This window comes from Littorina saxatilis, linkage group LG4 (assembly GCF_037325665.1).
Source record: "Littorina saxatilis isolate snail1 linkage group LG4, US_GU_Lsax_2.0, whole genome shotgun sequence".
NCBI lineage: Eukaryota > Metazoa > Mollusca > Gastropoda > Littorinimorpha > Littorinidae > Littorina > Littorina saxatilis.
Window position 1 is genome coordinate 32831321 of NC_090248.1, and position 12500 is coordinate 32843820.

Genomic DNA, 12500 nt, shown 5'->3' on the forward strand with positions numbered 1-12500 from the left:
CACGCCCCTTGAACTTAATAGTTTATATAATGAAGTAACCGGGACCATTGCCATTTAAGTTAGACTCATCATCTGCGATCTGGTGGCTGGACTTTTACATGAGATAAAACAGTGCCTCCATGCATTCGCACACATACCATACAATACAACCTCACTGCTACCTGCGAAGAGCCGAATCAATTTGTCGTTGTTGTTGTTTGCAGGCTGACACTAGCAGCTTATATACAATTGATTCATGGAAAAATCGCACTACGATTCGGCACAAAGAGCATCAAAGACGTTAATTTTTGTTGTGCGTGTACAAAGGGAGGATGCTCATCAGTATCTCATGTAAAAGCCCGGGCAAATCTGAGATGATTGAGCCGAATCGTTTGCGCGAGAAGGCCTGTGGTAGTAAGGCCTAGTCCACACACACACACACACGCGCACGCACGCATACACAAGCACGCACGCACGCACGCACGCACGCGCTCACACTCAGACACACACACACACACATACACACACACACACGAGCGCGCGCGCACACACACACATCCGCACGCACGCACGCACGCAATCGCTCACACACACACACACACACACATGATCCGCGCGCACCCCCGCAAACGCTCACACACGGCACACACACACACACACACTCACACACACACACCACTTTCCACGGGTCCCTGCTATTCCGGACATACACGCAATGGCTACCTGAAGCTCTTCATGTGACCTTTACTGTTTGCATTGTTGTGGGTGTGTGTATAGAAAGTGTCCCCCCTCGCCACTAGCAGTCACTATACCTTAGTCACTAGGCAGGCTTAAAATATCGACATAGCCCATACCAAAATTATCTGGTTATACGTTTCCCTACATGATTGTGTTTTATTTGATTTCTTTTTCTATTTATTCTTCATACTTGTTCTTCGTTTCATGTGTGTAGGGACTAGCTGTAAGAAAGGACCATATGGACTTAATGCTATCATCCCTCGGTAATAAAGTTTTCGAGTTCGAGTTCGAGTTCCCAAGTGACGTCACGAGTTACCATTGGCACATAATGTTGCTATCTTTAACCTTTTTATAGTATGAAAATAAACAACCACATAAGACACAACAAAGATGCAAAGTGTATTTGTCACCCAATTGGGGTTTGATCGAAACGCCCTACAAACTGGATCATTCTCTTCCCCAACTGACGTCACGAGTTAAGTAGCTGTACCGTCACTCTACACTCACTCAATATATATCCTTGGGGTCCTTTACGACACCTGCCTGCCAAAGCCACAGCCGCGTGTAATTCTTTTGTCTTCTTCACAGGCGCTTGAAATCTTTAACGAGCGGAAGGTTGGCATGGCAATTTGCCTTCTTCTTTGTTGTTGTTGTTGTTGTTGTTGTTGTTGTTGTTGTTGTTGTTGTTGTTGTTGTTGTTGTTGTTGATTTGGATGCTGTTGTTGTTGTTCAGTGTTGTTAATATGATATGTACGACCTCTCTTAGGTACTACGTTGTGCCTTCGTATAGAATAAATGTAATTTTTCTTTGCAGCCAAAAGCGCCACAACAATTAGCACCATAAGGAAAGTGTGCAACCAGATGGCAAAAGCTGATCAAAATTAAATAATAACTATAATCTTGCTGTTGTTGTTTGTTATGTCTGTGTGTGCGCGCGCGAATGTGTGTGTGTGTGTGTGTGTGTATGTGTGTCTGGGGGGGGGTGCGCACGTGCCCTGGGTAGATTATCTTATTATCCTGCGGTACAGATAAGGCAACAGATAGCAATGTACATTCAGCAGAGAGAAAGAGAGACAGAGACAGAGACAGAGACAGAGAGAAATACAGGCAGACAGATGGACAGAGTGAGAGAGAGAGAGAGAGCGAGAGAGAAAGACAGACAGACAGACAGACAGACAGACAGACAGAGAGAGAGTACAAATCTAATAACATATATGAGAGATTGAGACGGGCCGTTACATATACAGCTAACTGTTCGGTTTAAATGTAACATCATTATAGTAATACGTATTTCCCCTGTCTTGGAAATAATTCACCGCGACTGCTCGAACTTATAAATGAGTCACCACAAAAAAGAAAAAATATTTCAAGCGCCTATGTTGAGCGACGACCATTTTGCTCGTCATTTTAACTGCGAACCTTTTCTTATCACCTGTTTTTCGTGTTCTCCGCCTTTCGTCACAGGTCCAAAATGGCGAGCTCTGCCTGTGTGTACTTCTACCCTGTCTTGCTGTGGATTTTCTGGACGTTTTCAGGTAAGAATACTGTTTTGCTATTTGGTGGGTCAGATTGTTTAATTAGCTTTCCTTCGGTAGAGTTGGATGGTATTTCACAGTCACCCCTTCGGCTGTAGAGTATAGCTAAGTGGGTTTTGATCGATGTTGTGGTTTACGTTGTGTACACATTAGGCATGGTCCGTGTTACGGGGTATGCTTCAAACTGCAGTGTGGATAGCGTCCTTGCGTTGCTGTGTATGATATAAGCCTTTTTGAGGTGTATCCATGGCGAAACCATTAATGATAATGCACGGTGTCTTTTCTTATCCGGCATTGACCTAAGTATGTTCTTGGCTGTCGACGAGGGAAATGTGAATTATTCATTTTGGTTAGAAGGGTGGGGGATTAACAGTATGGCAGAGTCAGATCCCGTGGAAGAGATAGAAAGGCAGACAGACAGACGGCATACAGTCAGACAGACATACAAATAGATACAGAGACACTAACACGCGCGACACACAGACGCATACATAGGCACATAGACACAGACAAAGACAGACGCACACACACACAAAACACACATACACACCCACACCGTAGACAGACAGACAGACAGACACACACACACACACACACACACACACACACACACACACACACACACACACGCACTGTGACACACACACACACACACACACACACACACACACACACACACACACACACACGCACACACACCGCTGCATTGGAAACACTTTGAATGGGAGGACTCGCGATCGATTGAGTCACTGACACCGTGTCACTGACTTCGTGTACACTACATTGGGGTGTGCACGTTAAAGATCTCACGATTGACAAAAGGGTCTTTCCTGGCAAAATTGTATAGGCATAGATAAAAATGTCCACCAAAATACCCGTGTGACTTGGAATAATAGGCCGTGAAAAGTAGGATATGCGCCAAAATGGCTGCGATCTGCTGGCCGATGTGAATGCGTGATGTATTGTGTAAAAAATTCCATCTCACACGGCATAAATAAATCCCTGCACGCCTTGAATATGTGCGCGATATAAATTGCATAAAATAAAAATAAAAATAGATAAATCCCTGCGCTTAGAACTGTACCCACGGAATACGCGCGATATAAGCTTCATATTGATTGATTGATTGATTGATTTAAATTTCATAGAAATGGGAGCCATGCCCACAAAAGATTGAGTTTTTTGGTGTTACTCGCTGCAAGCTCGAATGAAAAATGTTGTAGCCTCATGCAGTTAGCTGATATTCACCGATTAACCTTTTTGAGGATTTGTGCCAGTTTTCATAATGACATTATGTATGACTAGATCTCCAATGGAACGACACAATCGTGCTCAGGAGGCTCCGGTTTCTTTAATCGTCACGAATAAGGAAGTAATGTCATGTCTCGCTACACTGTGACTCAGGTTGCTTTATGCCTGTTAGCCTTTAAGGGCAAAATACATCTGCGCAGTCGCCACTACACTACATGCTGAGATAGGGATTACGAAGAGTACTTGGCCTGTTTTCTTTTCACCCAACGTGTAGCGGGCTGGGAGAAGAAAAAAAAGAATTACCTCGATAATCTGCAGTGCGTCGTCTGTCCTGCTGGCGTTATATAGGTGAGCGCCGGGCCTTACTAGTCGTGAGTGAAATATGGGTCTGGGTTCAGGAATCTTAAAATAAAGATGTTAACTGATGAAATTGTGTATAATTAGTTCCAACTGTCTCAAAGATCTGTCAGGAGCAAGTTGTAAAGAAAGTGTGTGCGTGTGTGTGTGTGTGTGTGTGTGTGTGTGTGTGTGTGTGTGTGTGTGTGTGTGTGCAGTGTGTGTGTGTGCAGTGTGTGTGTGTGCAGTGTGTGTTTGTGTGTGTGTGTGTGTGTGTGTATATGTGTGTGTGTGTGTGTGCAATGAATGTGTGTGTGTGTGTCCGGGATAGCAGGGACCCTTGGAAAGTGGTGTGTGTGTGTGTGTGTGTGTGTGTGTGTGTGTGTGTGTGTGTGTGCGTGTGTCTGTGCTGACTTGTTATCATTGGTAAAAATAATACAGATACAATGTACCCTAATCATTTCACTCGAAATATAGGCCTATGCCTCGATCATGACCTCGCACATCATTAATCAATTACACGAATCAAATCAATTTTAACATTGTACCTTCACAAAACTTGGTCGTGTCTTGAAACTTGATTTGTTATCGGCGTACTTATCTGTCAGGTAGTATAGCTTCAAAACACTTATTATTCCATGACGACCGGGTTTCTTTTGCCATGTGATAAGGATGCAAAGGCCGCAAATACATTGTGCATTATCAACTCCGTTTAATTGGTTACGCCTGCCAGCATGATCTGTCAAAATGTGCATTTGTTTGGGCAAATTAAAGTAACATTTGATGGAGTTTGCACTCTAAGGCCGGGCGATGTCAACTTTGGATTGACTTGAACTTGAAGTACGAACAAGCAGGAAGTGCTCTTTCCTTTGCAGATTCATCTCATTAAATGTGTATGTAGAAGCCTACAGGCGATTTTGCATCCACTGAGCTTCCTTTCAATGAGATAATTTACAATCAAGTGTGGCTGCTGTCACTGAAGCTCGCGGGGATAACGGTTAATTTATCATGCAATGCTCACACAATGTGTGTTAGTAGTTATTACGATGACAGCTGTGGCTCACCTAGCAGGCTCTCCAAAGCTTCTTAGCTATGTTGTTTTAATTCCCAACCGACTCTCAACATCTTGCTTCTTTGTTGTCATGTAATGACCCCCCCCTCCCCCCCCCCCCCCCCCCAACAGAAATAACAAAATAAACAAAGTGTTAACACTAAAATCACGTCAATGTTCAATATTCGTAACAATCAATGGTAGTTGCAAACAATCGCTGTGGTCTCTATTACTCGTTGACAATGCTTGTGACGCAACTTACCTATTATTGTTTTGTTGGCGAGACATCCAGCAATCGCGCTAAGAATTTCGTAAACCAGTGTTAAGTAAAAGGCAAGAGGAATACATGGTGTGTTTAAATGACAACAGCGAACTGTGTAAGATCTAATTTATTTGTTCTTCTTGGTTAACTATTGTCATGTCCAACAGCACTAACATTTGTGTTATTTGGTGTTATTTGGGTCACGTTATAGGCCCTGATATACGCTTTTGCTTGAGTTCGGGTCCTAGTTGATTTCTATTAACTATTTCATGTTACGTATTTTGAATAACATTTTGTTTAAACCGACTGACTGTAGAAAGTTGTTGCGTGCAGTTGTGGCCTCCGATATCTGCAGCTACACAACCTACGACTACAACAGCTATGACAAACGTTACGAGCGTATGGTCAGCTTCAAGCGCTGCCAGTGGGGGTGCTGTTGGAAGTTCTCCGACCCCTGTTGCTCTCTACCGTAAGTAGACCTACTTTTATGTTTTTGTCCCTGTCTGTCTGTCTGTCTGTCTGTCTGTTTGTCTGTCTGTCCGTTGAGAGACTGAGTACCTTCAAGCGCTGCCAGTTGGGAAGCTATTGGAGGTTCTCCGACCTCTGTTGCTCTGTACCGTAAGTATTTCTATGTTTGTTTCTTTCTCTCTGGATGTCTATCTCTGTCTGTCTGTCTGTCTCTGTCTGTCTGTCAGCACCTGTCTGTTTGTCTGTCTCTGTCTGTCTGTCTCTGTCTGTCTATCTCTGTCTGTCTATCTCTGTCTGTCTGTCTGTCTCTGTCTGTCTGTCAGCACCTGTCTGTTTGTCTGTCTGTCAACGGAGATGAATACAACAAAACAGTTTGCAGATAAAGGCAATGATAATGTCACAGAGAATGGTACAGAATATTATAGAATGGTATATAATATAGCTAGCTGTTGTGTCCTTTATTGAATGTTAGCTAGGATAGCTGATGTTGCTGCCATGTTTACGGCCACAGTAGTCGTGATGGGATTCGAACCCACGACCTCCCGGCCCGCAGCCCGATGCGCTAACCACTGCGCTACGGGGGCCGGTAAGCCTCACTATACTACTATACTGCGTCATTCAACTAGGGAGACATTCCGTTTACGCAAAATCCCATTTTACCACAATCCAAAATGTCGCGAAATAGAGATGGCGGCGAAATGGGATGACGGCAAAACGGCATGGCGACAAAATGGAATGTGGCGCTAGTGGTATGATACGGTGGTAAAATGACACTAGGCCTGTGAAATGTAGCAAAAATGGGATGTGGGCGAAATGGGATAACGGCGAAACGGCCCGGGATTCCGCCAAAATGGGATGTGGAGCGAATGGTACATGACACGGAAGAAAAATGACGCTTAGCTTGTGAAGTGTCGCGAAATGGGATGGGGGCGAAATGGGATAACGACGAAACGGGACTAATAGATCCCTTGACTTTGGGGTAGCGCGACTCTGTTACTGCTAGCTTTCCACTGGGAGGAAGCGACCCGAATTTCCTAGCGATGGGACAAAAAAGTAATGACTTTTTTTTTCAATAGATCCCTTCACTTTGGAGATGACAAGTTAAATATCGGGCGCATTTACGTGATTTGTAAAACATTTTACAAATCGCGGGGTACGCCCCGTGATTTGTAAAACATTTATTACAAATCACGGGGCGCGCCCCGTGATTTGTAATATGTTTTACATTTTTACAAATCACGGGTTAACAGTACTTTCCGTCTGCAAAGTTTGGTTCCCTGCAACAGCTTCCTTGAATTTTGGACACCGTTCTTGAATTATCCCATTATGATGTACTGTTGCAGAGTGGGTCTGATCGTTGGCTGTGTAGTCGGTGGACTGGTGTTGCTGGCGATGGTGATAGTTGCTGTCTGCTGCTGCTGCTGTTGTCAACGACGCGGCCGCCGCAACGCTGGTACGGTAGTCAGGTATCCTACAGGAGCGGGAGTCACGGTCTCTTCCGGTAAGTTGCTTTTTGCTTTGGTTGTTTGAGCTTGTGTTTGTGTGTAGGGGGTGGGGGGTGGTGTGGGGGTGGGGTGGTAGTTTGCGAGTGTGTGTGTGTGTGTGTGTGTGTGTGTGTGTGTGTATGTGTGTGTGTGTGTGTCCGTGCGTGTGTGTGTGTGTGTGTGTGTGTGTGCGTGCGTGTGCGTGCGCGCGCGTGTGTGTGTGTGTGTGTGTGTGTGTGTGTGTGTGTGTGTGTGTGTGTTTGATTAAGTTCAGTATTGGGGCAAACGTGATATTGAAAAAGAGTCAGTCACGTACGTACTAGATACATTGGTCGTTGAGTTTGCTGCAACACGGATGCTCGCAACTGTGCTGGTGCGGCTAAAGTTAACACAACTATTTGTACATGTGCAATAGAGTGAGTGAGAGTAATGCGGAACCAGTCTCCTGGCACCCGAGAGAATAACAAACCTTGATGTAAACAAGCGACTTTCATCCTCATGAAACTGCCACAAACTAATGTATAATCCCAGGTGCTAGCAGACGCGTTCCGAAGACCTGTCATCTGCTGTTGTCTGTATAATTATATATATATATTAGAATGAATACCCGCTTCGCCGGGTAGCCGGCTTCGCCGGGAAGAAGTACTTAGAGCCGTACGCCGGCTTCGCCGGGTCCGAACAATGGACCCGCCAAGCTTAGGTCCCTCCCAGATTCGTGGAATGGGAACAGCACGAAAATGATTCAGTGGCCATAATGCCATTCCTGACCATATCGAGTCCCATCCTTGTCGACGAATGTAACCGTGTTAATCACCTTTGGAGGCGAACTCCACTCAAACAGGATTGAGCAATTTATAGCTTATCTGTAAGCCCTTTCGAACTGTTATGGCTTTTCAAAGGAAGGCCAGTACATACAAATACGTTAAAATTAATATTAAAAGTCCTACGGTTTTGAGCCATTAAGGACTTGAGTGTTTGTCCGCTTTCAAATACACAAAAGCTGCCAGACCACATCACAAACAGAACTGAACAATCCCCAGGTGTTGCTCACATAGAGAGACACACACACACACACACACACACACAAACACAGAGAAGCCGTATCTATAGAGAGATAGATGACAGTGTATTTTTCGCGTGGCTATAAATTGATTCGACCTTTGCACTTTTACAGTGAGGATAATTTACGGGTCCAATTTACGTTCTGGACACTGCGGTGACCTTCTAAAAATAGTAACAGAACGCCGGGAATATCCGAAGACGCCCCACTCATACTATAGGAAGGGAGGTAAACGCTGAAAACCTGGAGAAGATGAGAAGATAAGGAAGAGTTACTTATAATGGTGAAATGAACACAAAAACCAAAATCGGTTCAGCGCTGCGCGCTGAGAGCACGTGTTGAAATATCTCATCGATGATATTGTGTCCGGGGTGTAGCTGAATACGGTGTCCAAATTTGAAAAAGATCCACCGAGAACTTTGGCTTTGGTGTGTCGGTATGGGGGCCCGGGTAGCTGAGGTGGAACCAAAATAGCTGAGGTGGAACCAAAATCGGTTCAGCGCTGCGCGCTGAGAGCACGTGTTGAAATATCGACCAGGTTGTGTCCTGTCCCGGGTCTACCTGAATATGCCCACCAAATTTGAAGCAGATCCATCGAGAACTTTGGCCGTGCATCGCGAACTCACAGACAGACACACAGATACACAGACAGACACAAGTCGTATATATACGACCGGCACGGTTGGCCTTGTGGTAAGGCGTCCGCCCCGTGATCGGGAGGTCGTGGGTTCGAACCCCGGCCGGGCCATACCTAAGACTTTAAAATTGGCAATCTAGTGGCTGCTCCGCCTGGTGTCTGGCATTATGGGGTTAGTGCTAGGACTGGTTGGTCCGGTGTCAGAATAATGTGACTGGGTGAGACATGAAGCCTGTGCTGCGACTTCTGTCTTGTGTGTGGCGCACGTTATGTCAGAGCAGCACCGCCCTGATATGGCCCTTCATGGTCGGCTGGGCGTTAAGCAAACAAACAAACAAACACACAAAATATATATACGAGTATTGCGCTCCCCTTCGTCATCTGATGTTTAAGAAAAATATGTGTGTTTTCAGGCAATGCGGCATACCAGAGTTCCACGTCCGACGTGGGGTCGCATAACACCATTACCACCACACTACCGCCCGGGGTGTACGACGCCCCGCCCTCGTACGATGAAGTGATGGCGGGTGAAATGAATCCTGCTTTCAAACCCGACGCTGACACGGTGACACGCTGATGGACTATAGATCTTCACTTCTTAAGCCGCTTTGCCCGCCGATCATCATCATCGTCATCATCGTCGTCATCAGTATAATCGTAATCAACACTCGCTGATGGACTGTCGATAGGTCTTCACTTTTTTAGCCTGCCTGTCGATCATCGCGTCGAAATCGTCGTCGTAATCGTCGTCGTAATCGTTGTCGTAATCGTCTTCGTCGTCGTCATCATCATCATCATCATCATCATCATCATCATCATCATCATCATCATCATCATCATCATCATCATCATCTCGAACGAACGAACATCCATCGTCGTCGTCATCAAGATTATCACCGTCATATCGGAGGGTACGCTCGTAATCTGCATCATCGTTATTCAGAATATTAAGCCAAATCCTCATTCTATTTTACATATCAGGCTGCCATATGGTAAGAACGCTTAATAGCTGGAATCGAGCCATTAGTCTAAGCTGAGTGTTGTGCATATTATTAATTAGACGGTTGTAAGTACTAAGAATGTTTTAATTTGCTATTTTAAATCTTTTTAACGATTCAATCATTGTGTCAAGGGAAGGGTGGGGGTGGTGGTGGTGGGGGGGGGGGGGGGGGGGGGGGCAAAGTCCACTTCCCACTACCGTGGCACATAAATGTTGTCAGCCCGGCTTTTATAAGTGTTACTAGTATTTTGTTGGGCAGGTGCGAAGATCCTAATTAATTTGCTCTAAAGACTGCACCAGAAGATTACACATTAAAGTGCACCCACCTGGGAAGCACGACTCTTGTTGGTGCCAGCGTTTCACTGGATGTTAGCGACCCGAATGTCAGTTCAACGGGAAGATAAAGTACGAACTAAAATGAAGTGAAGTGTATGACCCACCTCTAATGAGGTGGACAGAGACGCTCAGCCGGTACGACACACACGTGACAGTTGCACGTGCTTATGAAGACATTCGTCATTCAAGTTGCTGTGTTGGTAGATTGATGTATCTATGTATGTATGTATGGGGCGATTTATATAGCGCTTGACGTTCTCTAAGCGCTTTACATATTAATTTCTGCCGTGTGAGATGGAATTTTTTACTCAATATATCACGCATTCACATCGGCCAGTAAATCTCAAGCCAATTAAGGCGAATATTTACTTTTCACGGCCTATTATTCCAAGTCACACGGGTATTTGGTGGACATTTGTATCTATGCCTATACAATTTTGCCAGGAAAGACCCTTTTGTCAATCGTGGGATCTTTAACGTGCACACCCCAATGTAGTGTACACGAAGGGACCTCGGTTTTTCGTCTCATCCGAAAGACTAGCACTTGAACCCACCACCTAGGTTAGGAAAGGGGGGAGAAAATTGCTAACGCCCTGACCCAGGGTCGAACTCGCAACCTCTCGCTTCCGAGGCAAGTGCGTTTACCACTCGGCCACCCAGTTCTCTTCTGTTTAAACATTGAATTTAGTAAATGAGGACTTTGCGAAGGGGATGTATTGTTGTGTTTTATGTACAGAAAGGTTAATTCAGCTTACAATGTCTGCTCTGTTTTATCACTGAGTTAATCAGGAATTTACGAAGGTGAAATAGTGTGCATTTACCATGTCGGTACCATGTTCCTAACCTAGGTGGTGGGTACAAGTTTCCTTCTGCGCTATTAGCATTGAGTAAATTAGTGCTTTCTACGAAGGGAAAGTAGTGTAGGCCTATACTGTAATTGTTATGTCGGCATACTGATGCACAGTGTCACCTCTTTTTCAACATTGAGTAAATCAAGACTTTACGGAAAAAATATATTGCTGTGTCCGTATGATTGATGTACAATGTTTTCTCTGTTTTGAATACTGAGGACTTTATGAAGGGACAATATTATTAACAGCTATTGTGTTTTCAGCGTAGCAATAGGGTCCGATATTTAGACGAGACAAGTATAATGCCGACGAGTCGAAGACGAGTCGCATTATACTTGTTCGAGTCTAAATATCGGACCCTATTGCTACGCTGAAAATACAATAGCGATTATATAGCTGTTCTGACCTTGATTTGTTGTTCCAAACTTACAAAATGACAGTTTTTGCGTCGATGCGTTGATCTCAGGTTTTCGGATAGCAGACGCCGTTTCTTATGCGCATTAGTTTTGCGATTTGACAACACAGCTGTTAAACAGCTTTTTATTAGTTCATTCGTATACAACAAAAAGAAGTTTGAGGTTGTTTTTTTTAAATTTTGAACAAGACTACTTATGAAGAAGACCAAAACACAACATCAACGGAAAACTAGAAACAACTGAAGAACTAGGATGCAACAAGGGGAGGAGAAGAGAACAGCTAATCCGTACAACGCGAAGAGACGGCAGCGAAGTTTTCAGTTTGGTGAATGGCATTTATACTTGTCTCGTCATGAAGCGAATTTTTCAACCTCGGTTATAAACGACTACATGAATGTTAGTGCCATGGGTTGAACATCAATACTTCAGAGGGGAATTCCCGCAGTGGGGCACTGCGGTTATGAAATTAAAGGCCCCTCCTGTTTTTGGAACCGCAGGAGCTTTCTAGTTTGCTGTTAGGTAGATTTTTGGTTCCTCTTTCCTGTCATGCTCTCTTTTTCTTCATGAATTCTTTTCTTTTTTCTGCCTTCTTGCTCATTCACCTGTATTTTTTCCAAAAATCTCTTCTCTTGCCGCTTGTCTCGCGATTCATGTATAGTTTAATCTGTTAGTGTTCTGATGTAAGTCCAGCAGTAGATAGGTTAAGCCTATTTTAACATACTGGAAACTGGTAATCTTCCAGTAGGTATTAATTTAGTTTTACTAAAGCCTGCTGGGACACAAGTAATGGGTTAGTGCATTTGTAAACAGGAATCGCTTGACAAGTGGCCCCCTTCATCCCCCCCTTCCTCGTCCTGATATGGCTCTGCGTAGTCGGCTGGACGTTAAGCAACAAATAAACAAACAAACAGAGGGGAATTGGGGTATTTAGTGTGGAGTTACGAGATAAGAAAAGCCGAATGCGAAAGTTTGTGTCAGTCGGCAACTTAGCTCACACAGGCACACAAAAACGGCTGTTCCGTTTTACTCCCCTGTTTGTACTACATCTTTCGACTTTGGGCATTTTGTGGTGTTTAGGGACAGAAAATAATTGGTT

General features: G+C 44.5%; 2 protein-coding genes across 2 annotated transcripts; one reads left to right on the top strand and one right to left on the bottom strand.

The window, feature by feature from the left end:
• The first annotated feature begins 2115 nt into the window (after positions 1-2115).
• LOC138964535 (uncharacterized) lies at positions 2116-9939 on the top strand. The gene is made up of 4 exons (XM_070336523.1): positions 2116-2252; positions 5486-5621; positions 6964-7121; positions 9215-9939. Exons 1-4 carry the CDS (start codon positions 2189-2191, stop codon positions 9376-9378), a joined length of 522 nt encoding a protein of 173 aa, XP_070192624.1. The 5' UTR covers positions 2116-2188; the 3' UTR covers positions 9379-9939.
• LOC138965567 (probable DNA-directed RNA polymerase subunit delta) lies at positions 9463-9765 on the bottom strand. The gene has a single exon (XM_070337752.1). It carries the CDS (start codon positions 9763-9765, stop codon positions 9463-9465), a length of 303 nt encoding a protein of 100 aa, XP_070193853.1.
• Positions 9940-12500: the final 2561 nt, after the last annotated feature.